Here is a 26,620-nt window from a genome sequence, read left to right as displayed (position 1 = left end):
GTGTAATTAATCTGACAGAAATCTCCCATTTTTAAACTAAATATAATAGATTAATTCTAAAAACAACAAAGTGTAAAAAAACACACCATTTAAATTTCCAAAAGTTATTTATTCTTTCAGTAATCCTCAATTCAGCTGGAAAAACCGGTGTCTTTCTTCCCCTGGTGTGTGTGTGTAAAGAAAAGAACAGAAAACTATTAAAAGTAGCCCATCAAACCTGTCCTCCAGGACTTGCTTGCACTTGTCTTGGCTCAAGTTCAGCAAAAGAGAAAGAGGGCAGAGAATGGCTCAGAATGAATCATCTGAAGACAAGGAGACAGTGACAAATCCATTTTTAGCTTTAACTCAAACATTTTAGCTCCAGAATGCTAATAACGTCTCGCTTGGGTTAGTCAAACGGTCTCTGAAGAGTGAGTATCACTTTCAGAGGTTTTCCCTCTTTGTTGACAGGTCACAGCCCTGCTGAAGAAACACCACTGACACCGACTCAGCTCCCCTCAGCATTAACACTTCACACGGCAGTGTAAAGTTATGATACAGGAGCTGAAGCTGGATTATGTGTGCTCCAAAAGTAAGGATCAGATGGTGCAGGCATCTTTGGATATGTATTATATGATCAGATATCTGGCAATAGCCTCTCATTTTCATGTGTGTATTAGTGTAAAGGTATGTAAAAGTCACATTTAATTAAAAGGTTTTGCTTCTAGAAAAGGTGAAAATTATGTTTGGGATTCAGATATATTTTGTAGTAAGAATTTAAAAGGTGACAAATTAAAGGAAGAACCTGAAGAAATAAGTGAAGAAACATCTTTATTTTGGCTTTTCCTTGAATTTGTCATTCATAGATGAGAAGTTGCTTTTTCTTACCATACACGAAGCCCACGAAAAGATCAATGAGATGACATGTATCGTCTGTGTATCCGAATCCTGGTCGAGTTCGTTCCTCTGTGTCATAGACCTCCATTGCTGTTCAAAAACATAAAAAAACACACTCCAGTGAGTCACAGTGTTGGATGGGATGACATGTTTCTCCATTACAATGAAAGTGGCTAATTTAGTTGACTTTGAGTCATTCCCACAAACACTTTCTTTACTCTGTAAATAGAGCACTGAATTTGTAGTACGGCAGAAAATAATCCCCAACAAATGAACCATTTACTTCTGTTTGAGTAATGTTTGCTAAAAACTACAGTGCCCAGCCATTTCAGGAAATTAATGAACATTTTTAAGAATATATATTTGGGACCTGTTTTAGAGGAGCTTTACATGAAATTCAGAATGAAATTCCCCTGACATCACATGCAGACAAGGTGGTGTCTGAGCAGAAAACGGTGGCTAGCCGTGCTAATGTTGCTAAAAGCGCTAAGAGTATCCATGTTTCCATTAAAGTCAAAGTGAATTTTGAAGCAAAATTTTTAAATGTCGCATTACAGAAAATACGAATAAGGGATCTTTCCATCAACTGGTTCAGAGCGAATAAACAAAGCAGCATAAATGTACTTTCATCAGAAGATGGCAGTGTAATGTATTGCTGTCAGCTAATCAGTCAGTAAACAGGATAAGAAGTGAAGAAGAGAAAAAAGAACAACAAAAAAGAGCTTTTCTAATTGGAAAACGTTGGCCACCCATGAGAGAAAATGAAGAGACAAGTCTTCAGGAATTGGATTCAATTGGGCAACTTATAATTGTTCATTCATGTCAGCTCGCCTTCACTGGCAGGGTGGAAACAGCTGATGTTTCCATCTCCTGTTTACTGCATTAACTATTTTTGGAAAAAGACAAAAAACACCTCAAGCAAGCGTAAAAACTTCTCATGCCTTGTTGACAGAAACATGACTAGTGTTAATTGAATGACTAATGACTAATGTTTATTTCATACTTTCTATTGTTAATTGAGCTTAACTCACACTCTCTGGAACAGTTTCAAACGGAGGTGCTCACCATGCATGGATTACAACACACACACACACACACACACACACACACACACACACACACGTTATTTAAATCTCTGCTCAAAACGCTATTACTCGTAAGAAATGTATAAAATATTGTCAGGGAGTCAGTGGCTGGCCAGTGCTCATGTGGTTAGCAGTTAGTTCAACTCTCAACCTGTTTGCTTTTCCACAGGCTCTAGAGCCATTACGTCACTATTAACGTCTGTATATGTCTCCGCCCTCCCGGCAAGAATAATAACAACAACAGAAGACTACATGTCTCTACAACACATCTGTGCTGCTCATCTTGATCACTATGAATGCCGAATACATTCTTATTTACACCGAATCAGATGTTAATGTTGTATGTAATATACATAATACATAATACATAATATATATGTAATGTCTTTCTTGTAAGCTAACGTTAGCCTCCTTGCCCGTATTAATCACATTGCAGTTAAACAAATAAAATAAATGAATGATACACATTTAAGTTGGTCTTGGTCCTTCTAGCCCACTAACGCTAGCACGCTATTGATCGCTGGATAATAATAGCACGCTGATCAGCCGCTAACGTTAGCAGGCTATAGATCGCCATGCTAGCGCTAGCCTGTATCAATCACATTGCAGTTAAACAAATCAAATAAATTAATGATAGACGTTTTAGTTGGTCTCTCTCAACTGCACCAGCCCCTGACCTAGCGATTCACGGTTCAAGACCAGCAAAGAGTTGCCGCTGTGAAACTCGTTTTCCTGGCTGGGAGCCGGCTCTTTGGTGGTGAAAAGCAAAGAACCGTTCGCAATTGGGCACTGGTCAGGAACCGCCTCCAATGGAAAACCCTATTAGTGATGTCAGAGGAATAATTCTATCTTTTCCTGTCTGATTGATTGATTGATCACCCTATAACCTACGTATATTGTTAAAATAAATGCAAAGGTTAAACTGAAACATGATGTCACTAATCTGGCAAGTCAAAAATAAATAAAAATGCATACACTCCACTGATTTGTTTAATATCCAAGTAACAAGGCGGACAGAATGTATGCATCATCATCATCATTAAAGCAATCAGCATCATTACAGTGACAAAGAACAGGAAGGCCTAGCTTTTCAGTTCACAAGAGGCTTCATCCTTTTCTTGGGTAAGTATCCTGCACACTATGTCATGAGGAAATCCTTGCATGTCTCTGAGTGAAGGAGGCTCTCAGCCAGTATCGCTGCTCACTGCCAAGGAAAGACTCAACCCTCTGATCCTGGGGAGTGAGCTGCACTCCTTCTATTTGATGTTGTAATTGTTTCTCTGTCTAGGACAGGAGGTCTGGGACATGTTTTTTTCTGTAGGAGGAAACACTCGAGTTCCATCTCTGTAGATGTTTTGGAGATGTGGCAACAGGTTGTGGTCTGCAGCATATGGGCTCACTTTAAAACCTCCACAAAAGCTTCTCCTTTGAGATAATTGCAGCATGAATTAGACCAAGAAGGCTTTGATTTATCAACACAGTTGTTGACAATGAGTTTCCACCCCTTCAGACTTTCCATTGACAAATCTAACATGTTAACATAACACTAAACAGGATTAAAATGATACTTAATTCATCATCTTGGACAAATTGTCTTCAGTGTAATGAGTTAATGAAAGGACAGACGTAGCAAGGTGGTGGCAGAATAATTTCCTCATGTTGCAAATTTCTGCCGAACATCCTCTAATTACACCGGATGAAGGTAAGCTCTCCTTGACATCTTTATAACACTGAGATTTTTCTACAAAGCTCACTGAGACCTCTGACCAAGCCCATAATTAGCTGTAATATGGGCGTACACAATTTAAGTATGGTTACATCAACACTTACATTGAGCAATCGCAGTTTTGCTGTTTTACATTTTCAACAAATCATCATCACATGTGGGCTCCACCACACACACACTCATTTTACAGCTAATGTCAACAATATGACTTGAATCATGATGTCGCTTGTAACTTTGACCACAAATAATCAGGACTACAGCCACAAAGACTAAATACTTTCCATTGACTGATCTCAGGAATTCTATCACTATCACATATTTGACCTGTTTTAAAATACACACAGCAAATATTGTAAATTAATAAATATATTAAATTTATTCAAAATTCATTTTCCAAAAACCACAAATGCAGAACTGATTGGGTCCTACAACAACTGATTCAGCACTCTCTGTTAGAACTGGAGCTGAAGTAATTAGTTAAGTAATATATTACAGTTGTTGATGGACAGAACATTTGTAGACCACAATATTAATAATCCAATAATCAGTGAAATCAATTATCAAGCAAAAAAGTCAAATATTACCTTGTTAAATGTGAGGATCTGTCTTTTTTGGCCATAATTTACAAAATGAACATTGTTGAATAAGACTTGAAACCAGCCACTGACCATAAATCCATTAGAAAAGGGAATAAATCAGGTGAGAAGTAGGGAAATTTTCTTTTAAACCTCTATACAATCAGACTATCAGACTTAATTTTGCAAACAGAGGAGTCGCCTCCTGCTGGCTATTAGAATGAATACAATAAAGTTTTCTGATTCTGAAGTTTAAGGCACTTGCATTGGCTTTTCTTTTCAGACCTGGAGATTGCTTTTGGTTCTGGCCATTTGAAGGAGGCCTACTGGAATAAAAAAAAACCCAACTGCATATCAAAAAATATGTCTCGTTTACAAAACATCTAATTATGCTCCCCATATTTATGTTTTTAGTTAGCGGCACCCTTTAGACGCCATAGTGCACAATACACAGGACTTTAACCCACAAGATCAAATTACATTGTTTCCATGTGAAACAACGTAATTTGAACATCACCAAACTTCTTTGCACCATTTTTTCATGTCACCAATATAGTAACTTCACTTCCATAGTTACGTCAGTCATGAACCTCATTTCCAGCACTGAAGTGCATTTATTTTACTTTTTTATCCAACCTTTATAACACCTAACCATGTACTCTTTTGCCCTAACCTTAAGAAAGTACTTATGTTGCCTTAACCTGACAAAACTGGACCCGTTTTACAACGCCAATTGTTAAATTTACATACGAGAACATGTTGATCTCCTGCAACCAGTAAGGGTGTTCATTTTGGAAACATTGCTGTGGATCAAATTTGAGGGTAAGAACAAGCGACATATGAGGGCAAATGGATTGGAGGACTTTTTGGTATATAAAGTTCTAGCTAGCTCCACCTCAACCAGCTAAAACAGGAACCATTCTACTAACACACTGATGCCTCAGTTTTAATAATCTAATAATGCCACAGTATATAAGTCACAGGGACAACATGAATGCTTTTACTTCGATACTTTAAGAAAATGTCGGTGCTAATATTTTACATAAGTGGGTTTTTTTATTGAATATGTTTTTCATTACCGTAACAGAGTTGAAACAATGTCATTAAAATAGTTTATTTCATTTTATTTAAATTCCAGTCTCAGTATTATCACACACAGTACTGTATTGTCATATGTTTTTAATTTGACCTCAGTTTACCTTGCCTGCTCTTTCACTCCCACTGCTTTCATCTCTCATTTGTACACACAATGCTTTTCTGCCAGCTGGTTTCTATTCTGTTCACACATACCAACGTCCTTCTATATTTACAGTCGTTATACTAAAGAAGGCAACAAACAGCAGACAGTAAAAGTCCATTCACACCCAGTAGTTGCATATTTTCATAGACTTGCTCATTATTGTAAAAGCAGCAACTGACTATGCAGGGTTAGGCAGTGCATTCATTCAGGAAGGGGCATGCTAAGGAAAATGGGGGAGCTATGAGGGGCTTTTTCTTGGCCAGCAAGTCCAGGCTTGGTTGCAGGCCTGTCTGTCCCTACTCAGCGCAAACATGTCAGACATTTCACCACCGGTATGAGCGCGCTAAGGTCCCTCAATCCTTTGCTGTAGGTTGAAGTGATCTCCACCTCACACTGTGAGCCTGAATTGTGCTCAACAGGGTTAATTTGTTAATGCTACATAATTAGCTTCTATGCGTATTCTTTCTAAATATGGGAAGCTGATGAGAGACATGCAGGATTCCTGAAATATCTGCAAACTCCAAAACACACATGCATGTTTTTAAAAGCTGAAAGGCAATGTGTCCAGATGTGACCAAAAAATAATCATGTGGGTTGAGTTTTCTGACATTGGTCGACGCAGGTTTAACTGCTCACTTAACCAGAGTGTGGAGTCAGTTTTCACGTTTACACTCTTAAATGTGGACTCGCACAGTGCCGCACTACAATTCACGGAGGAGACACGTCCACTTGATTAATCCACGGGTGTCGGGGACAAACAAGTCTCCATTATGCAGACACTGGACTCGAGTTGTGCAGCTTTCAACAGATCACTGCCATGACAGACGACCACAAGCAGGAATACATATGCATTTCAGGAAGTCAGGCACAGCTCTCTTGTGAGAAAAGTGAAAGTGCGGCTCTGGCTGGAATATACTGAGAACACCCAAAACAAACCCACTTCCCCCGGCCCAACTGGCATCCACACAAGGGTAGAAATAAGGGAATGTATTTATGAGCATCTGGCTGTGGTTCAGTGAGGTCAGTGCACTGATAGAGCACAGGATAGATCCCTGCTATATATTCCAGAAGAAGAGCTAGCTTGTAGGTCATGTGGTTTTCTGCCTTTTTGGTAAATTGATGAACTTTTACCTTTCTTTTATAAAGGTAAATATAAAAGGCATGAGTTTCAAGTAAGTAATCAAATCCACTATTGCTACCAGCCCTCTCCTTCTGTGCACGCACATACACAAAACACTGCTTCTGATTCTGCAATGTTGTGACATCAATATTCAATCTGTCTTTGGGATTTCTTTGTCAGGACGGCACGATTATGCTGGTAACATTGACTGATATTGAGCTTGGCTTTTGGAAGAAGACACACGGTTTTCATAAGCCCATTAATCTTAAAAGGAGCAACTGTCAGAAAACATACAGCACCCCTATCCCTGACATAAAAAAGGCCCATCCGAGGCCTTGATTTCTGGTTTGGCGGAAAACGATATCACACTGCCTCCGATAGAAGGCCTTGAATGTCCCTTTGCAGACTTTTCCATTATGGATCTGGCATTCTTAAGCTTAGCAGCGGAGAATTAAACCACAACAGGAATTCATGACACACGACTGGATTTACGGCTCAAAGAGGGTCATTTGAGGAATCACCACTTATTGTTATTACAGGTGTCTCGGATCTTCATGAGTACTGAAATTTATAGTAAGAGAGAGTCAACACAATGAGTGAAATAAAAAGCTAAAAAGCCAAACGTTAATCAGAAACATTACAGCAGAATTGTATTAAATATAAAAGATCCATGTCAATTTCCACATGTGACCCCGTGTTTTTGACTCCCTGGGCTGATTTCCAAGTAGGGCAGGCATGAATCAGCAGCAGCCGTGGATGGAGTCTGAAGTGCTCCAAAAGTAATTAAGGTTCCTCCTCTTAATTGACAACAGATCCAACCCAGTGAAGTTCCAAACAACAACCAAGCATGTGAGTATAAAAAAGGTGTGTGTAATAATGCATAGCTTTCTGACTGGATAGACTATGAGCAAGAGTGTTAATGATGTAGTAACAAACAAAGGTGTAGCTGTGCAGCTGGGTCACAAAGTAAACCACATTTAAAAGGCATTGTTTTTTCAATATTTCATGAAGTTTATGTGATCCCGTCCGTACTGCAGGTGTTGCTGTCTGTATTTATCCCTCTAAACTGTTTTAACCAACCCCATCACCAGACAAGAAGAATATTTACAAGCTTCTTGGCAGGGGCGGACTGAGTTGCAGGGGTGAAGAGAAAACTAAAAGGGCACCAGCAGTGTGCTGTGTGGCACCAGTGTGCAGAAGGTTGGGTTTTTTGCATGTAGGCCAGCCTATACAGCATTGCATAACATCTTTGTAATTTTGAGGCCACTTCATCATGTTTCTTCTCACCCTAGGGGGCATTATATCATGTTTTCTCCATTTAAGGCCACCCAAGGGAGCAATTTACGTTGGTCTTTCTATCTGTGGGCAACCAAGAGAGCACTTTATCCCATTTTCTTCCCTGAAGGGCACCCTCTGGGTATTTCATCACATCCTCTACTGGAAGGGGCATTCTAGAGGCCACTAAATCATGTTTTTTCCAATTAGGTCACCTGAGAGGGCAATTTACAATATTTCCTCTATTTATGGGCACCTGAAAGGACACTTCATCACAGTTTCATGACTGGAAGGGCACCCTAGAGGGCACCTTGTCATGTTTTCCCTAGTGGAGGGGCATCCTAGGGGGTATTCAATCATGTTTTCTCCAATTAAGGCCACCCGAGAGGGCAATGTACAATCTTTCCTCTATTTATGGGCACCCAAAAGGACACTTCAACATGTTTTGAATTCAAGGGCATCCTAGGTGGCATGGAATCATGTTTTCTCCGATTAAGGCCACCCGAGAGGGCAATTTACAATGTTTTCTCTATTTATGGGCACCCGAAAGGGCACTGTATCCCATTTTCTTTACTGGAAGAGCAACCTAAGGGGCACTTTATCATGTTTCCTCAACTGGAAGGGCGTCCTATGGGACATTAAATCATGTTTTCTCCAATTAGGGACACAGAGAGGACAATTTAAAATGTTTTCCCTATTTATGGGCACCCTAGAGGGCACTTCATCCAATTATGTTTCCTCTATGTACAGGCACCATAAAGGGCACTTTATTGTGTTTTATCTACCATGGGGGCATCCGAGAGGGCACTTTTTTTCCCCAAACATGGTTAATGTTAAAGAATGTCTTAGTTGACTTACTATATCAACTAAGAAATTACTGTTATTATTTTATCAACTCATTTCTAATTTCTTGTTGATATAATACATGCAAAAAAAAAGTTTCACTATTCTGCTGATGGCCATAGAGGGAGCTCTTCTTCATCATTTTATACTGTTTAACTCTCATGCAGCACTGGGGTATACCATGGTCTGGGTCATGAAGGGATTAGGTTTAAAACATGGCAATAAGTTTAGCATTTCAAACAGATCTGTTAATCTGAAAATAGTTCATGTTAAAAAGTATGAAAACCTTTATATAACTTGGCACAAAATACTCTTGCCTAGTCATGCTGTTGATAATCTTCGGAAATGTAGACCAGAAAATGTATGAAACAATGAAATGTTATTCTTCTTTACAAAGCTAAAATTATTTATCCTGGAATTCATAAATCTGACATAATAAAAAAACTATCTATAGGAAGTAATACACCTTCGATTCAGATTCTCATCTAGGCTGTGAATTAAAGCCATGTCTGATAAAGAGGTCACACCTTGAATCTGGCTCCAGTCTGATAGCAGATGCTTAACATGTGTGTGTACTTATCACTAATACTTGCGAGTTATTATCTTTTCCATTTCCAGAACAGATCGTCATCTTCCCTTAATTCATGGTTGCTGCTTCTTTTTAGAAGTCTAGTTTTTATCTTAATGAAGTGCATCGTGATAAGTGCAGCCTCTTTGTTCAATCATACAGATTGCTACTGTGCATTAAAACAATGTAACAGCTGCTGTAATGCAGGAGTGGAAGGCATGTACACCGAGTGCTAAACTTCATCTGGTACAAATAATATTAATAAAAATTCTTATTTTAAACATCATCTCACTGCAGCCAAAAAATAGCTATTAAAATTCCTAAAACTACATTTTTTGTCTTTCTTTGGAAAGAGGGTCAGATTATATTCTTAGATGATGGATTTTGATCCAAGTGTATTCAATAACAGGCTAACAAAACATAAATTATGTGGAAACCACCACAAATCTGATCCCAGATTATAGTTTTTGCATGCTCACGCTCTAGTCTTTTAATATTTTTTGATGACAGTTTTTTGAATCACAGCAACTGTTAATAAGGACGTTCAGAATAAAAAATTGACCATCATCACAGGCATTGAGTCTGAATGCACGGCAGTACAGCCAGGAAGTTCAGGTTTATTTTCTCCAAAAACTGGTGAGTCGGAAAGAAAGCTATTTCAAAATAAGTGAATTACTTTCACAGAAATAAGGAGAAGTAAAATTGTCTTACATGGACATGACATGAGACCTAAAAGAGTGAGAAACAAAACCCCTCTTAACAGAGCTGCCATCCTACGCAAAGGTGAAAAAAAGAAGTGAGAGGGATCAGGAGTGACCAGGTGAACTTATCAGGTGAATGAGACCAGGTGAACTGAATCAGGCAAATTAGGGGAGACAAAGTGTGAAAACGGGAGCCAATCAGTGGTGAGGAAAGGGGGGGAGAAAGTGAGCTTAAAGTAAGTGAAGTAGATGAGGGAAAAGGGTGAAAAAATAAAGAAAATATAGGGATCTTTACTACAGCAGCAGAGAGAAAAAAGTCCTTTGTATTTTTCTAATATGTTTCCACTTTAAATGAAAACCAGATTTGTCCCTCAACACAACAAAGTTGTCATGGAATCCCAAGGACAGCCAGCAGTATGAAATTAAAACAAACTGAAAACACCCATTTCTAATGGAGGAGTTTGTGTTAGGTGGTGTAATAGGAACAGTAAATAACAGAAAAAATGACTAGAGACACTTATAGTTGCCTTAATGATTGATATGGGGTAACTGCAAGTCGGGGTAAAGACTGAAAATAGACACTTGGTGGACGTGTCTGCTGCCACTAAACAGTCAAAGTACATGCATGATCCTCAGACATCTCCCTCTATGTAACAATTAGAAGTTCGCTCAGAACATGAAGACACATGAGACGTGTTTAGTGAAGGTCACAAGCAATTACCCAGCCTGGTAAAAGCTGGCATGTCTCACATGGCACCGCTGCACGCCCTCATTAGGCGTGTTCTGCAGCTCAGAGTGGGTCTTGTGGCTATAAAAGAAGTGAGCTCGCTGCCTTCCAAGCCTCCTTTTAGCAGAACCTCACCAGCAGGAGCACAAAGAAACTACACATCACCACCTCTGGATCAGATAGGAGTGGACAAACCTTTTTTTTTTTTTTTTTTAAAGGAGGGGGGCTACTTGACCGAGGAATCGGTGTGTTTCTTTACAGGTTGGGCTTGGTTGGCTTTCAACAGGATAAACATTGATACCACCAATAATGAGCTACAAGGGATTATTAGACTAAATGTGAAACTTTAGGTTTAATGTATTGGTTTTAACATTACAAAAAAACACAGAGAGCCTCATTAGCAAATGCATATCGTTTGCTTTAATGCTGTTTGGATCCTTATGGGAATATAAGGAGCACAAACTCACAGCCTCATGTTGGTGTCTGGTGCCTAATAATTTCCATACTGAGCACTGGGATCACTACACACACAAAATCAAAAACGTAGGCATAAAAAATGCTCTTTAATAAAACACTATGGGTCATCCAGTTGTGGGAAGAAAATTCAAACCATGATAATAAAATAAAATAAAATACAGACTGTGTTGAAATGGGAAAGAGACATTTAACTATGGGCACGTATTATGGTGTTTACCTGATGACAGATGGGAAGCTATTGTCCAACATGCTACACATTATATAATCATTTAAACTTCATGCACCACAGCTACTATACTTTGCATGTTTTTCTCATGCAAAGAAGTTACACACATAGATATCCTTTTAGCTTTTTTACACCAACAAATCAGTTAATAAAGTAAAAGTGAAAGATCTTTATAATTCCAGAACACACTCCATCCACTCGCACTGCCGCTCCCTTTGAGACAATGACTAACACAACTTTAAATTCCCTTTAAAACGATCCAGACAGAGCTCTCTTAAGGAAGTGAATCCTTTGATGACACTTAAAACCAACATCAATATTTACCGACGGGGGTCGACGCACCTCGCGGGCGTCAGGTGTCGATCGGATGAGTTCACGTGTCTGATCTGAAAGCGATTGGAGCGAAATTCACACTTTGAAGACCGGAGTGTTTTTGTGCGCGATTAATAAGCTCACTGAACTGGAAAAAAACAGCATTAAATCATTAGAAAGGCAAATAATGTCTTGGTACATTTGAGAACACATGGGGTGATACAGTGTGGCCTGTTGGGACCAAACAGGCCTCAAGAGATAATATTCTCTGGCGGTCAGTTTATTTAATTAGCTAAAAGGAAAAAAATCTAATCGCCTACAAATATTATTGCAAATATTAATATTAGCCCGATGCAAATAGTTTTTAATCCGCATCTTTTTGGGAGCACAGCCTCATTAATATTATTGAAATATATTATAGAAATAGAGTAAAAGTCATTGATAGAAGCTAAATAAAAATAATTAAGAATGCTGCATTCAAGGGCACCAACTCTCAGCAGTAATATCCAGTTCTACTTTTTCATTAAAACGTGTGGAAATATGACCATTGCTCTATCATTATAAGACAGAAAGACGATCACAAAAACATTAATTTACTCATGAAGAAGAAAAAATAATTTAATATGCACTCCCAGTCTTAACCTCATATGAAAGTAATATGAAGACATTTTGTTTGTTTTAAGTATGAACACCTCTGGAGCAGCTCGAAGATAAGAAGAATAGAGTAATAACAGGTCACTCAGTGGTTTATATGTAGGCTATAATAATTATCCATCATTACATTTCAAATAGAATATTAACGGCTGCGAGTTTGGTGTTTGTGCTAGCTGCTGCAGTATTTATGTGGGTACATATTGTATGAATACATGCAGATTGTTTTTGTTTTGTCACACACCACAAACAGACGGTTGCAGAGCCGCGTGCACCTGATATATACGTGCAAACAGCACCAACGGGAATATTTATTCAATACTTCACTCACTTTTTTTAAATAAACCCTTTTTACGCTTCAACGTCCATGCGGACAAATTAAAAGACATTTTAGAGCAAATCATTTCGCAGAGCACTGTAAGATTCCACAATAAAAGTACTGCTTCTATTTTCTGTTTATCTAACCTACATAGCCTGGATCACACTGCTGCCGCGAACAGCTCGGCCTTTAATGCCTTTCAACCATGACATCAGAGAAATAAAAATAAAAACTGTACAACTAATCAGTAACAAGATAAAGACTTTAGACATTTTTTAAGCTTATCACCCACGTAAAGGTAAATAATTAAGAAAAAGAATTGAATATTATATCTCTTTGCACGATTTATAGATTGCATTCGCTTCTGCACATAATGATGCTATTCCAGTAAGATTATTTTAGGTTTAAAAACAGGCACACCATTCGTTAAATGCAATTTTATAAATATATATGCAACATGATATGAGAAAACGACTGCAACCCAGGGATGCAATGTATATATTAATACTGCAAAAAATAATAATTAAAAAACACATGTATTTAAAAGTCGTAGAGGTATAATCCAGGAGGGGAAAAATATTACTAAGAAATATTAATTTTCAAATGATATTACTGAAGTGGGTGTGTAAAGAAAAAAAACTCACAAGATAAAAACAAAAAAAAAAACTCAAAGAATAAATATGTATATAGGCGTTAATCAACGCACCTTTTTTATGTCCATATTAAATATAAATCATTTTTAAAAAGTAACTTGTTTTCTGCTGAAACGCTCAGAAAAGGTCTACCTACCCCCAGAACAGTGCTCATGTCACATAAGTAAGTGTGCAATTCCTACGTTGTCCAGATGAGGGGAGTCCTGCCAGCCAAGCAACAGAGAGAAGACAGAGACGGACAGGACGGTTGGGAGTGAGACAGAGACAGCGGGGACACAGAGTGAGACTGAGGAATATATTAAATATTAAAACTGCAATATAGCAACAGAAGAAGCAACAGATGTTCCCTCCGGCGTGCCAACACCCTGCATGTAAATAAATATGACTTATGAGTTCATATCCAGGCGTCCAAAAAGAAGTGTCCATCACTAGAAATCTTCTCCAGCACCCAGCTCCTCTGAGCCAACCTGATGCTTTCCATGTGAAGTGTCCAGGAGACAGAGAGGTGGAGGTGGAGGTGGTTAATGGGGGGATAAGGACACTGCACCTTGTTACCATTGGGTCGACTGTTAACTTTTACAAGTAACGTTTTGCGAGCTTATAAACGATACCTTCTAAACTTGCACAGGAAACTCCGAAAACATGCTGTGATAATGCATGTCTCTGGCATCCAGTCGATATGCCAGCGTCTGGGAGCGCACACATGTACAGAGCTATCGATTACATGAGCCCCTGCCCATGTTTGATGCTCCAACACCGGCTTATAAAAACACTCTGCAAATACTTCATCTTGCTAGACTGCTTGTGTGCAAGCTCTGGTGGCCAAATGACTCGATATGAACCAAAATGTAGAAAAAAATGAATTTATGCATACAAAAATATATAAATGTGTGCATGTAAAGTTGCCAGTGTCAGCCACAGGTGGATCATTGTATACATCATATAGATGCTACCCCCTGTGATGCACACTAAAACCAGTATAAAGCACTGGAAACCAGTCCAGGAAGGGTCATCCTCCTCTGTCATCCCAGTTTACGCATACAGTCCTCACCAGAAGGCTGCATGTTGCATGAAACACTTCCCCCTATATGTAAAATATTCAAGGAGGCTGCGCGGCTCCGGCACCGGATGGGGTTTGCATTGGCTGACGGCGCTTCCCAGCGCAGAGGCGACCAATGAAACCAGAGTAGAGGCACGGCGTATAACAGCGAAGATTGACGTGGAGGACGCGTCAAATTAATTCCAGCAAACGCCGGACTCCCCAGGATAACTCCAATTTGCTTTTATCGGATGAAGATCATTTCGGTGCCATTGTACCTTGCAGTCACTTGTTTCCAAAAAAAAGAAGGGGGCGCGCTGCAGTCAAGGAGGAGATTTTTTAAAGAGGTCGATTTTTCCTCTTCTGGGGCTCATTCTTCCCGTTCCCCTTTCCTTCTCTGCCTTCTGCTCGGACGCATTCAGCCATTTGAAGAGGCACCTATACTCCCCGGCATCTCGAGACGTATAGCTAAATGGGTAAGCCCCGCGTTCCCCATCTGCATGCTTCACTGGCAGGGAGCTTATGGACGCGTACTCTCACCACGCCTGCGTAAAAACACAGAAATAAGTTTTTTTTCCCTCAAAGTTGAGATGTGCAAAATGAAGAGTGTCTTTTTGGCGACAGCTGCTCAAGTTTATTTCATGGTGGATTTTTTTCCAGCTTCAATGTAGGCAGGGCATTGTTTAAAGCTTTAAATGTTAAATGGAACCACAGCGGCAATTACACCCATGAAAAGTGTCTTTGAAGAGCTCTCGAGTGTCAAAAACTCCAGCTCGCCATTTTTAATGTTGTTTTGGGGTTGTGTACGCAGGAATAGTCGTTCACACACTTTTGTAAAGTTGCAGAATAGCGGTTACCAACTAGAGATTAAGAGTGTGTTTAGTCTGACACATGTTAGACAGCTTTGTAACCTCAATTTATAGTGTAAATCACAGCAGCTGGCCTCAAACTGCTGCAGGATGAACATGTTAAAGTTGTCATTTTCAATCTTCTTCTTCTGTTTTTCTTTTTTCTTATAATAAATGCATAGACATATTTTATAATATATATATTATATATTATGGCTGAATAAGTGCATTAAAATCTCAACAGGAGGATATTATTGTATTATTTTATTTATGTATGTCAGAAATGCATGAGAACTCACTTCATGTGTCTCTATTTTCCTGCAGAGCAAAACTATGGAGAGGTGAACCAGTTAGGAGGGGTGTTCGTCAATGGCCGACCCCTGCCTAACGCCATACGGTTAAGAATAGTGGAGCTGGCCCAGCTCGGGATCAGACCCTGCGATATAAGCAGGCAACTTCGAGTCTCCCACGGCTGCGTGAGCAAGATCCTGGCGAGGTACAACGAGACGGGCTCTATCTTACCCGGTGCCATCGGTGGAAGCAAACCGCGGGTCACGACGCCGAACGTGGTGAAAAATATCAGGGAATACAAACAGGGCGACCCCGGGATCTTTGCCTGGGAGATCCGGGACAGGCTTTTGGCAGACGGAGTTTGTGACAAGTACAATGTCCCGTCGGTGAGCTCGATCAGCAGGATTTTACGCAACAAGATTGGAAATCTCTCCCAGCCCAACCAGTACGAGAGCAGTAAGCAAGCCTCCGCGCAGGCCGGTATCGCCTACAACCACATATACAACGCTTATTCCTACCCCAACACCATGTCGCCCACTGGCACTAAAATGGGCAGCGGTCCTGGAGTACCCATGACAGCGGGACATATGAGCATGAGGGCCTGGCCTTCTGCGCACACCGTCAGCAACATCCTCGGTATCCGAGCCTTCATGGATCCTTCAGGTGAGCAAAACAAGCTGCTTTGGGAGAAATCTTAGGCCTCTCTCCATCATATAGGCGTCTCTATCTCTCACTGTTCCCACACTACAGTTTAGTAAACCCGTCCAGCTGCTGATCACTGTGTTGTCCATCATAGATTGCCATATCTCTTGTGAAACCTGTTAATGCAAAATATAGGACAATCCATTAGAGGCTGTACAGGCCTCCGCTTCACCATTGAGCCAGAAAGCAGTAAGGCCACTCTCAATAGACCTTTTCATGTGATGATGCATTTGCAAATACCTTGCTCACCTGCTATATCCCCTCTAATCCCTCAAGTAGTCATTACAGGCAGTTTTTCTTTGCCTCGCTGTTTTCTGTGCATCACTGTCTGCATCCTGCGTTAAGTCGCTTGACCCAGTCCAAAAATAAATATATGTTTTTAAAGTGGGAAAAATTATATATTATACATTATTTATTCTGATTGAAATGGCTCGACGCTCCTTAAACGAGAATGTTGCATTTTTTTACGCAGACATATGATAAAAGATAATACTTCTTTGGGTACAGTAAGCCTAAAGAATTCTTCACATAATTTATTAAATAAGAGAAGAATGTTTACAATATGTACTGTGTAATCCGGTGCTTTTTATCTTTAAACTTTGTCTTTTGAAGAGATTTCTTTATCTGCAAGATTAAATAAGAACGCAGGCCTAATTCTAATTATAAACGCTTATTACAACCTATTACGCACGACTAAAAATTATAATAATTATGATATTTAATTATATAACTGTTTGATTTACCCTGTCATCAAAACTATTTTAGATAGGCCTGCTCTTTTGAGAATGAAATGTGTTTTATAGGGCAGGTAAATTCGTGCGTAAAGCATTTTAAATATGTCCAGAATTTGCTGAATAAATTATAAAGCTATATGAGACTGCATTGTTTTGTAGCTTTTGGGCATTTTACACATGTTTGCCATGCTGTTTTTAAATCAGCCATCGCTGGGACGGAGGGATATCCACCAAAAATGGAGGAGTGGAGTAGCGTCAACAGAGCAGCTTTCCCCGCAGCTCACTCGGTCAACGGGATCGACAAATCAGCCATTGACGCCGACATAAAATACGCACAGGTAAATAAATACATGGACATGTGTGTAGCCTGTAATGTCTCTACACCACGTGCGTGTGTGTGTGTGTGTGTGTGTGTGTGTGTGTGTGCGTGTGTGTGTGTGTGTGCAGCAAGGATTACTATAAATGCGCCATTTTCCTTTCTTTATAGGAACTAGTCCAAATGTCTGGGCAGAGGCCTTTGGTGAATTAGTGCTGTTGTTGCAAAGGGGCCTGTGGAAGAGCTGTGAAAAGTTTCCATATCAGGGAAAGAGTCATATAAGGCCACAGACATGAGCTTGATAACATGAAACTCTGAGGAGTTTGTCACTGTTGATTAAATGTTGACAGACAGAGAGACTGAACCCATCTGTGTCCACTAATTAGCTTAATCTATGGTAAATTAAATTACAGTGAATGTGATGTATTCCTCCATTTCCTTTAAACGGACTTATACAGTGTTTAGGACGCACTGCTGGAGGCCACATGTCACTGCCACATGCAATTAAAGCGCACTGAGTGTTGGAGGTTTGCTTATTTATTTATTTTTCTGTTTGCACGCAGCCCTCCTCGACACTGTCCAGTTACGTCTCGGCGTGCGCCTACTCTCCCACCAACCAGTACGGGGTGTACAGCGGGCCTGCAGGCGGCTACGTGGCCCCGGGCCACCACCACTGGCAGCCGCAGAGCCCGGCCCTGACGCACCATGCAGGCGGCGGGATGAGCATGCACGCGGGAGACATCCACTCACCAATGACCTTCAAGCATCAGGCGCGAGACGGTACGCAGCGTGGATATGCAGTTGCTTTATTAGAAAGATTTTTTCCAGCGCATTGTGAATATTAATATTCTTATTTCTTTTAAATTATTATTATTATTATTAGTATCGTTGTTATTATTATTGAGTCTCCATACCATCTCATATCCACAGAGGATCTCTCTGCCTCCCTCGTGCCTTCTCACGCACACTCGCTCTCGCAATAAGCAACGACCGCAGCGAGTGTAAACATTTACCAAATCCCAAATGAAGCCTAATTATACGTCAATCAAGTTGCATTATGATATTGACCTTCCAGACTTTGCGTGCCAGGTGGTCCGGGGACATTTTTACGCACATGAAATAAAAGAGAAGCTTCATTTTAAAAAGAGATTCTTTATTAATAATTATATTCATACAGTCTACTTATATCTGCTCTAACTTGCAGGTTAAATAACTCCCATTAAATGCATTTATCTAAGGGGATGAATAATAATCTTTTGCATGCAAAGGTTGACTGTATTTCTTATTTGTGTTGTGCAGGAGACAGAAAACCGCCCACTCCCCTGAGCAAGCAGCAACAGCAGCAGCAGCAGCAACATGAAGACTTGAACAGTGTGCATGGACTCAATCTCCCTACCTCATCATCATAACCGGGACTTACAGCACCTTAATCAGCTGACCCATTTAACTGAACTCATTTCAACAGCTCCCAACAGTAAGTGTGAACACTAACGGCTTGTTGCAGACACACACAGGCCTATTCACGTGCATTATGAATGCACTATAGCTTTATCGGCCCTTCATGGCCATATGAATGTAAGCTTGCATGGATGTATCGGTGTTTCCCCCTTCATCTTTTTTTTCTCCATTGAAATACTTCATCTTGCTAGACTGTATATTCTCATGGAGACTGCAGGATTTTTTTTCAACACATTTTTTCGGTCCAGTCTGTCATTGATGTTTTATTATAAAAACCAAAAAGGGCTATTCTGTAATCCGCCATATATTATATTATCTTAATTTGTGGCCATGATCTCGATTCTACAGTGACTCAACGATGTGAACAAAGAGATAAAATTGTCTAAATGTAAAATATTTGCCAAAGCTTTAATTATATATTTTTATAATTTCATTGTAAATATAAAAAAAAAAATAAAGGCTTTCTTAAATGTCATATGTTGTAGTAGTTTATAATGTTTTATAACTCTATTAAATGTGGTCCATTCTGTTAATTATCAAGGCCGAAGTCATGTATATTCGCTGTTTATTATATCGGATTAAAGACACAGAAAATTAATGTTTCCAAAACAATTTATGCTCTATAATTTGAAATTTTTTTTACATTTTTATAATGTCTTAAAGGTATAGCACCTATTTATTCAAGCGCAGTGGTGCGTTTTTTCAGCTGGAGGTGACAGAAATATGTTTCTCTGAATATGACTTCGTTCTTGGCAGTGATATTTTGGTTCCTCTGACGCTTTTAATACCTTTTTATTAATAATAATAGGTTAATAATTAATATTGTAGCGTAACATTTTAAGAGAACTGAATCAGATCGCACTAATCGGTGGGAAAAAGTAATTTCTTGACTCAAGGTGTTACCTGCCTGCACTCCGGCGCCTTCGCTGATGGTATCTCACCTGTAAATGATACCTGCCGTGATGAACATCAGAGATGTGATCATGCGCGTTAATGACCGGTGTGTACAGGAGAGTATCCACCCACATGCAGCCTCAGGGATCTGTTTTCCCGTATACAAATAACGAGAATGTTCCCATACAGGCCTCCAGCCTCTGCTCTCTCCCTAATCTGTCAGTTCCTGTGGCCTGTTGGCTTCCACTGAAAGCCTCCTCACAGCTTTCCACTGAATATTTATATGTTTGGCTCCAGGGTTTTGTTTTTGTGGTAGGATGCTTTTGAAAAATAATAAAATATTACGCATAATTAACATTTTTGTGCGATTCACATATGTTTTCTTATAAGAAAACATCATGTACCTTATATGTAATACATTGTATGATAGAATTATTGTCATGGTTTGTTTGTTTTTCGAGGGTTTTTTTAAACATTGGATCCCTTTATTAGAAAAGGTCTGTGTGGCCTTAATGAGCAAATAAATGTCTTGGCTAAAAATTTTAATACAAATATTTTATGGACAATATAGCTATTTTGAAAAGGCTGAGTAGTTCTAAATTTTGGTTATTACTTACAAGAAATTAATACTTTTAGAGATTTTCTTCTAATTATTATCTGCAACCCAAAATATAAAATAAATAAGTCTAAAATCAAAATTATGACAAACTAAAGTTAATTTTGAATATTTTTTCTACCCTTATTGTGAATCAAAATGAAGTTGGATCATTAGGGGGAAAATACAAATAAATGCCCTTTTTCCCCTTACATTTTAACATTATTTTAATAGTGGTTTATGTGTTTGTGTAGACAGCTTTAACCTAAATTTCCTGCTATTAAACTGGACATCTCACATTACTGTATTGTGGCTTGATTCAGCTCAGTGAGGTCAGGAAGAGGAACCAGGATAATTTGGTTGAGGTTTTTAACAAAACATTGCGTGTGAGTGCAATCAGGAAGTAAATAAATATTTATTTTATGCCTTCAAAAGACCCAATAATACATTCATTGGTAAAGTGTTCTTCCCCTTTTTAGTGCCAGTATTCTTTGGAAACTATAAACCAGTATTTTTTTAGGATTTTATTTATGGTTTCTATTGACCCTAAATGTAGAAGAGGAAATTATATGACTGGTTGTGGCTTATTTAATGACATTATTGATTGTATCTGTTTATTGTAAACACTGTTCCAAATCAATGTCCAAATCTGCTTCAAGGGTTTTTAACACTCTGACAGACACAAACGGTTCCAGGTGACTGACTGATGTCACTGAAGCCAACTAACTAAGAAAGTAGCCCAGAGCCTGGAGGTATACGATCCGTTTAGAGGGTTTTTATAATCCTGTGTTTATCTTAAAAGGTGAATATTAAATTCAGTTATGTACGACATTTCATCCCAAACAAAATAAGCAGAACATTTCACTGACTTTGTGGATTAACATATATTTAGATTCTGTTTTCTCGATTCTGGCTGTGAGACAGTTGAAAACTCAAAGCACCATAGAACAAGTAAATACTATTCAAAGACCTGACGGTATTAGTTACATTTTGTAGTTTTAAATGTGAACACAAATCTGGATTTTATTTGCCTTGTTGTCATGCAGGCATGGTGTTAACTATATGACAAAAATAAACCTCGCTTTCAAATCTAAATTGATTGGAAAATTGTTAAGAGTTCATAGAAAGCATCTTAGATAACAGGAAGCAATTTATTCACTATGATCGTGTGAAACAAAATATAAAGCCCTGAGGCGTCCACGCTCATGATCAGTTTTTATAGCACGTTTTCGGATACACCCTGGAATCCGTGTGCCCTCCGAGCTCTATTTTGCAGCCGCTGATTCCTTTCCCCCGTTTCGCAGCAGAATCCCAAGTGACTCAGTATATCCAAACATTAAGATGGCCTATGAGTACACACGCTCCCTGACTGGAGTCGTTCTGTTTTCCCGGATACCACTTGGGGTTCAGAAAACACTCCTTCATGGTGGCGGGGTTACTTCCTGCGGGACCTATGGTCATCAATCAGGGCAGCAAAGTGATACCCCCCACCGCGTCTTCTGCAGAGCCTCTGTGTTAGAGGGGCAGCAGGTGGGCCACTTTGAGATGCTTCTTTCCTATTGATACAGAGCACTAAAACATCAAATGTCTTTAACTTTTAATGTGTATACTTTGAGATGGGTGCGACACAACAGCATGCTAGTGAGGCCACTTTTTGAGCCCAGAATTACTATGAGGAAGATGTTTTTATCTACGCTGCTGCCCATAAAGTTGGAATTATTTTGTTTTCAGACACAATCCTCTGTTTATTGTGGTTTCATTTTCATGTTTGTAAGAGATTGATTAATACAATTGTGAGAATATATACACTTTATCCATCAAGAATAAGTCACATTGTTATGGAAAGAGATAAAAAAATATATTTAATTCAAACTTTATGAGCAACAGTGTATTTTGAACATTGTTCAAATAGTTCCCAGTGAGCCATCATTACTGTTCTTCTAATGATGTTTTTACACAAGATAAAACTCCTATTATTTATATACACAACTATTACAATAAACTATTTGATTGTCACTATAAAATAATTTGCCAATGTTTTGTTGTTTATATATTCTGCTGTCTGGCAGATCTGTGTATTGGCAAGAATCTGGTGATATGATACGCATCATGATACAGAGGAATATTCTGCGATATATTGCGATAGTGTATGCAAGTTGATATACTGCCATTTTTAATCTAATTTAATTAAAAATCTTCTTTACCTTCAAACATATGCATAAAGTCTGAATTTAAAAGTTAATTTTTATGCAATAAGAACAGTGGAATTTGAATTTGCACCACTTTTTGTGCAATCTGCCTCAAATTTTTCATGTAAACTATTAAATAAAAATTGATACAGTATCACTAGAGATAAACCACAATTCTCAGTGCAGTATAAAAGTGTATTAATACTTTCCTACTTCCCTCTTGTCTATCGTAACAGATTTATGGAGTTAGGGTTGGATGCAATAGATCAGGAAGTTCAATAGGTAATTTCCCATTTTCCTTGCATTAGAATAATCCCTATGCAAAATAATTGCTATTAATAACTGACCTATATATTTTTGCAAAATACATTTTACCCCTTTTACTTCAGTCCAGTCTATGAAACATCCTGACAAACAACACCTGATTGTGGGTAAAGAACAGAAAAGGAGACGTTAAATGCCAAACTACTGAAATACATAAGTGTTCACATGTCCAGACTTAAACACTGCACCGGGCTCTGATCTCTGTAGAGTGCTACCTCTGCAACTTCAACTTGAAAGGATTCTCAAATGCCACAAGCTTAAACAGATACTTGGAGAGATGGATGGGAGACTTGGCCTCCTTCATCCTAATGGATATGATATTAAAAATCCAAGCAGCAGTGAAATGGTGACAGAGAAAGCACGAACAGGCGCTCCTATCTTCAATTCATGAACGTCTGCCATGTGTACTGGAAAGGATTGAGTGTTCTTTAGAGACCAAAAGTTCAGTTTATGTGTTGGACACTTTGCTGGGTATGATTGAAGACATTTTACTGTTATCTGTACTTTTTGTGTCGAGGGGGGAAACTACCCCGGGCTGGCCAGGAGTCACTCACTCACTTTGCAGCATTTGCATGACTCTAAGTCAACAAGAGAGCATCTCAGGACAGGCGACATGGCAGGCCAGACAGGTCCAAGAAAGATACACGAAAAACCTTTTAAAAAGAGAGTGGCAAGCTGGCAAACTGTCAAAATGTGAACAGAAAAAGGTTGTTGTCAGCAGTTCTCACGTCTGAAATTTCAAATTAATTGACTTGCCATGGAAACACGGTGCATGCAAACATGTGCAATGCTGAAACATGTACTTGTCACGAACTTTGACAGGCAGGATATAATTCTTTGAGAAATGAAGTCATGAATCAAACTCCTGGCAGTAGCTGACAGTTTGATGTTTACATTGTACGACAGAATGTGATGCACATTTGAAAATAAAACAGGGTAAAGAAACGCTCACGGACGTTTGACACGAGCAGGAGAAGAAGATCAATAATGTTATTTGGCCAATTTGTAAGTGATGCATTCATGTTTTTACCACCCAAAACTAAAAGGCAGTGGATGTCATCCTTGAAATGCAATCACCATTCTTTTTTCCCTTTTTTCCTGCTGACTGTCCGCAGGATTTCCAAGCAGGCAGAGTTACAGCTCTGTAGTCTAGAGGATGATAAATGTCTCCCTCCCATGTTCTTACTTGCTCTGCCAGCTCACCACATCAACCAGATGCTCGAAAAGCAAAAAGGGACAGAGACATGATGATGACATTTGGGCTTTCTAAATGAAAACGTATCATTTCACATTTGCTCTCAGGAGATTCCGCCGCCAGTCTTTTGGGTCCTCGGAGGATCCAGCGATACAGCAATAAAGAGAATAACCGCAGGATCACATTGAATTGCAGAGCCCGGCTTTGATTATTATATACAGATGACTAAAAGAGCATGAAATTATGTTTGCAAACACAATTAAAATGCACTCTTTGAAAACACTGCCATGGAAGCAGGCATATTTTTATAAAAATCTAAGAATGCTTGTAATTTGTGTCAGTATGTAAATGTCATCATGTAGGAGAGTGTGCAGCTCTTTACTGGAAAGTCAAAACTTTCATTATGGAAATTTGTCAGCAGTTTTCTAGTCTATTTTGGTGAGGATCTGGGCACAGACAGAGAGACAGGAGGATCCTCTCTAATTTGTGGAGACTATAGAATTAATGTTCTGCCCTGCTGCCCATCTGTGACTTATTTAAAGTGTGCTGAAACATATACTGTGCTAAATGTTGCCACACACATGCCAAAGGCTACCGGCAGAAAAAGCTATGGGGAGTTGGATTTAAGGGCTGCCTTCAACTTAATTTTTGGCTCAAATTCTTATTAGGTGATAATAAGATGATGACTCTTGTCTCAAAAATGTGAGTGGTAAACCGCCGTACTGTCTGTTGGTTTGGAAGGGAAAATCCTGGAAGGAACTCAGCTGGATTTATGAAATGAGAGATGTTTCTGTGTTTTGATGCACTACTTGATTTTTAAAAAAAACACGTATTGTTTTGTTTAATTTTACAGCTGGTGTGATACTAGATATTTGTTATAATCAACAATAAGTGTGATAAGATCAAAAGCAGCAGTGCGTTAATTTATCTCGCAATACTTTGTGACTCTCAGCTCAAAGCACATTTCGGAAGATGTAAATCTTTAAATATGACTCACAAATAAAGGTACCACTTTCTATGACGGCCATGACTATAATGCATTATGAACACACCTAAATGCGTTCTAATCTGCTCATACGACTGTATAACTATAGTTATAAGCACTCATGAATATTAATTATGCTTTTTAGCATTAATCATAGCATATTTAACATTTTTTTTATGACTTATAAGGTCAAGTGTCACCAGACTTTATAATTACTGGTCACTTAATGACATACTTGCATGTCCATATCTATAATACATTATAATACCATACCATATAATTGTATTATAATGCATCATAACAGTGATTGTAAAGCATTATAATAAGATTATAATGTATTAAAGCCACAACAATTATAATACATTATGATCGTTGCTAGAAAAAAAGTCTAAGTGACCATCAAATATGGAGTATTGAGGAATTTGACATAATAAGTCCATATAAAATGCTTTATAATGTGCTACATTATTGTTATGGTGCATTAGAGATATTTATGAGAAGGTGGTATCCGAGTAATCTCGTTGAACACCTGGGCATTACTCAAACAGGAGAAAGAGTGCTTTTGTTGGGGACTATTTTCAGCCGAGGATTAACACATATTTCGTGCTACGGTGTGTTTATGGTATTTACAGCATGTGGATTTTAAACGGCAGTGTGTGTGTTAATAGTAATGAACGTTTCACTCAGTGTCACAGTGCAGGTCTGTGATCACGGGCAGCTTTGTACTGTAAACGTGAATTTCAGTGGTACTAAATTTTTACTCAACTGTCAATGACAAAAAATAGTTCCTACATTTTATGCAATAATATGGCATCTGTACACCTTCCAGTTAAGGATCAGTGTGACGGTTAGAGTTCAGCCTTGTACAACAGAGCTCAGGAAGTCTCATCATATTGTTTGAATATAATGCATTCATCTGAGAATTGGGAAGCACAAATACTGATTTTATCAATTGACGGTTAAGACTTTAAAACATATTTTTTTCAACGAGTAATTCTCACTGTGATTATACCGTAAGCTCTACATAAGTTAGGGACAGGGAGTCACGTCAAAGCACATTCTAAAATATAAATAAATAACCATTTTTTTTTGCTAGAACAAACTACTTCAGGATGATCGCTATTTACTATTGATGATGGGTCTAAATGTATAAAGGACATATAATTACAGAAAATAAAGTAAGTATTAAACCACCATGCAGTATATTTTTCTTCATGAAAACCTCGATCACATTTATATTCTTCTTGGTTATTTTCTAAATAATATTTATAATTTAAGAGTGTGTGGTGTTTTGTGTGCCTGACTTACTTTATTGGGATTTTCTATAATATGATAATCTTAATTAGTGTATTTTACATCGGAAATCTTGATCACAAAGAGTCTTAATGGATAATTAAAGCTTAACTAGCTAACTTTATACAGGTGGATTTAAAGTTCAAGATGTATTATTAAGGCCAAAAATGGTAGAAAATGTCAAGCTTGATTGAAGTAACATCACCATGCTAACTCAGATAGTTTATTGAGCATTTGAGGCGAATAATGACCCAGTTTATTGGTGCTGTGTTATATATTATTTGGAAGAGAAACAGGAAGTAGGTCACACTGGTGTGTATTGCAGGTATAAACCATGCAGAACCTGTTGCTGAATCCTGCATGTGTACAGCAGCCCAGGAGTC

At 38.6% G+C, this 26,620-nt stretch overlaps 2 protein-coding genes across 4 annotated transcripts in view; one reads left to right on the top strand and one right to left on the bottom strand.

The window, feature by feature from the left end:
• The window catches only part of nkx2.2a (NK2 homeobox 2a), an 85,783-nt gene that overhangs the window by 22,990 nt on the left and 36,173 nt on the right, over positions 1-26,620 (bottom strand). For all 3 annotated transcript variants that reach the window (XM_059354024.1, XM_059354025.1, XM_059354026.1), the window contains one exon: positions 868-966. In XM_059354024.1, the coding sequence (XP_059210007.1) occupies positions 868-954 (87 nt within the window). In that variant the 5' untranslated portion in view covers positions 955-966. The remainder of the gene's footprint in view (positions 1-867; positions 967-26,620) is intronic.
• On the top strand, positions 14,886-19,215 carry pax1a (paired box 1a). Its single transcript, XM_059353537.1, has 5 exons — positions 14,886-14,889; positions 15,586-16,215; positions 17,193-17,326; positions 17,868-18,084; positions 18,604-19,215. The coding sequence occupies exons 1-5, from the start codon at positions 14,886-14,888 to the stop codon at positions 18,711-18,713; spliced, it is 1,095 nt and encodes a 364-aa protein (XP_059209520.1). The 3' UTR covers positions 18,714-19,215.

The sequence above is a fragment of the Centropristis striata genome, chromosome 16, assembly GCF_030273125.1.
Source record: "Centropristis striata isolate RG_2023a ecotype Rhode Island chromosome 16, C.striata_1.0, whole genome shotgun sequence".
NCBI lineage: Eukaryota > Metazoa > Chordata > Actinopteri > Perciformes > Serranidae > Centropristis > Centropristis striata.
This window is presented reverse-complemented; position numbering and strand designations above follow the sequence as displayed.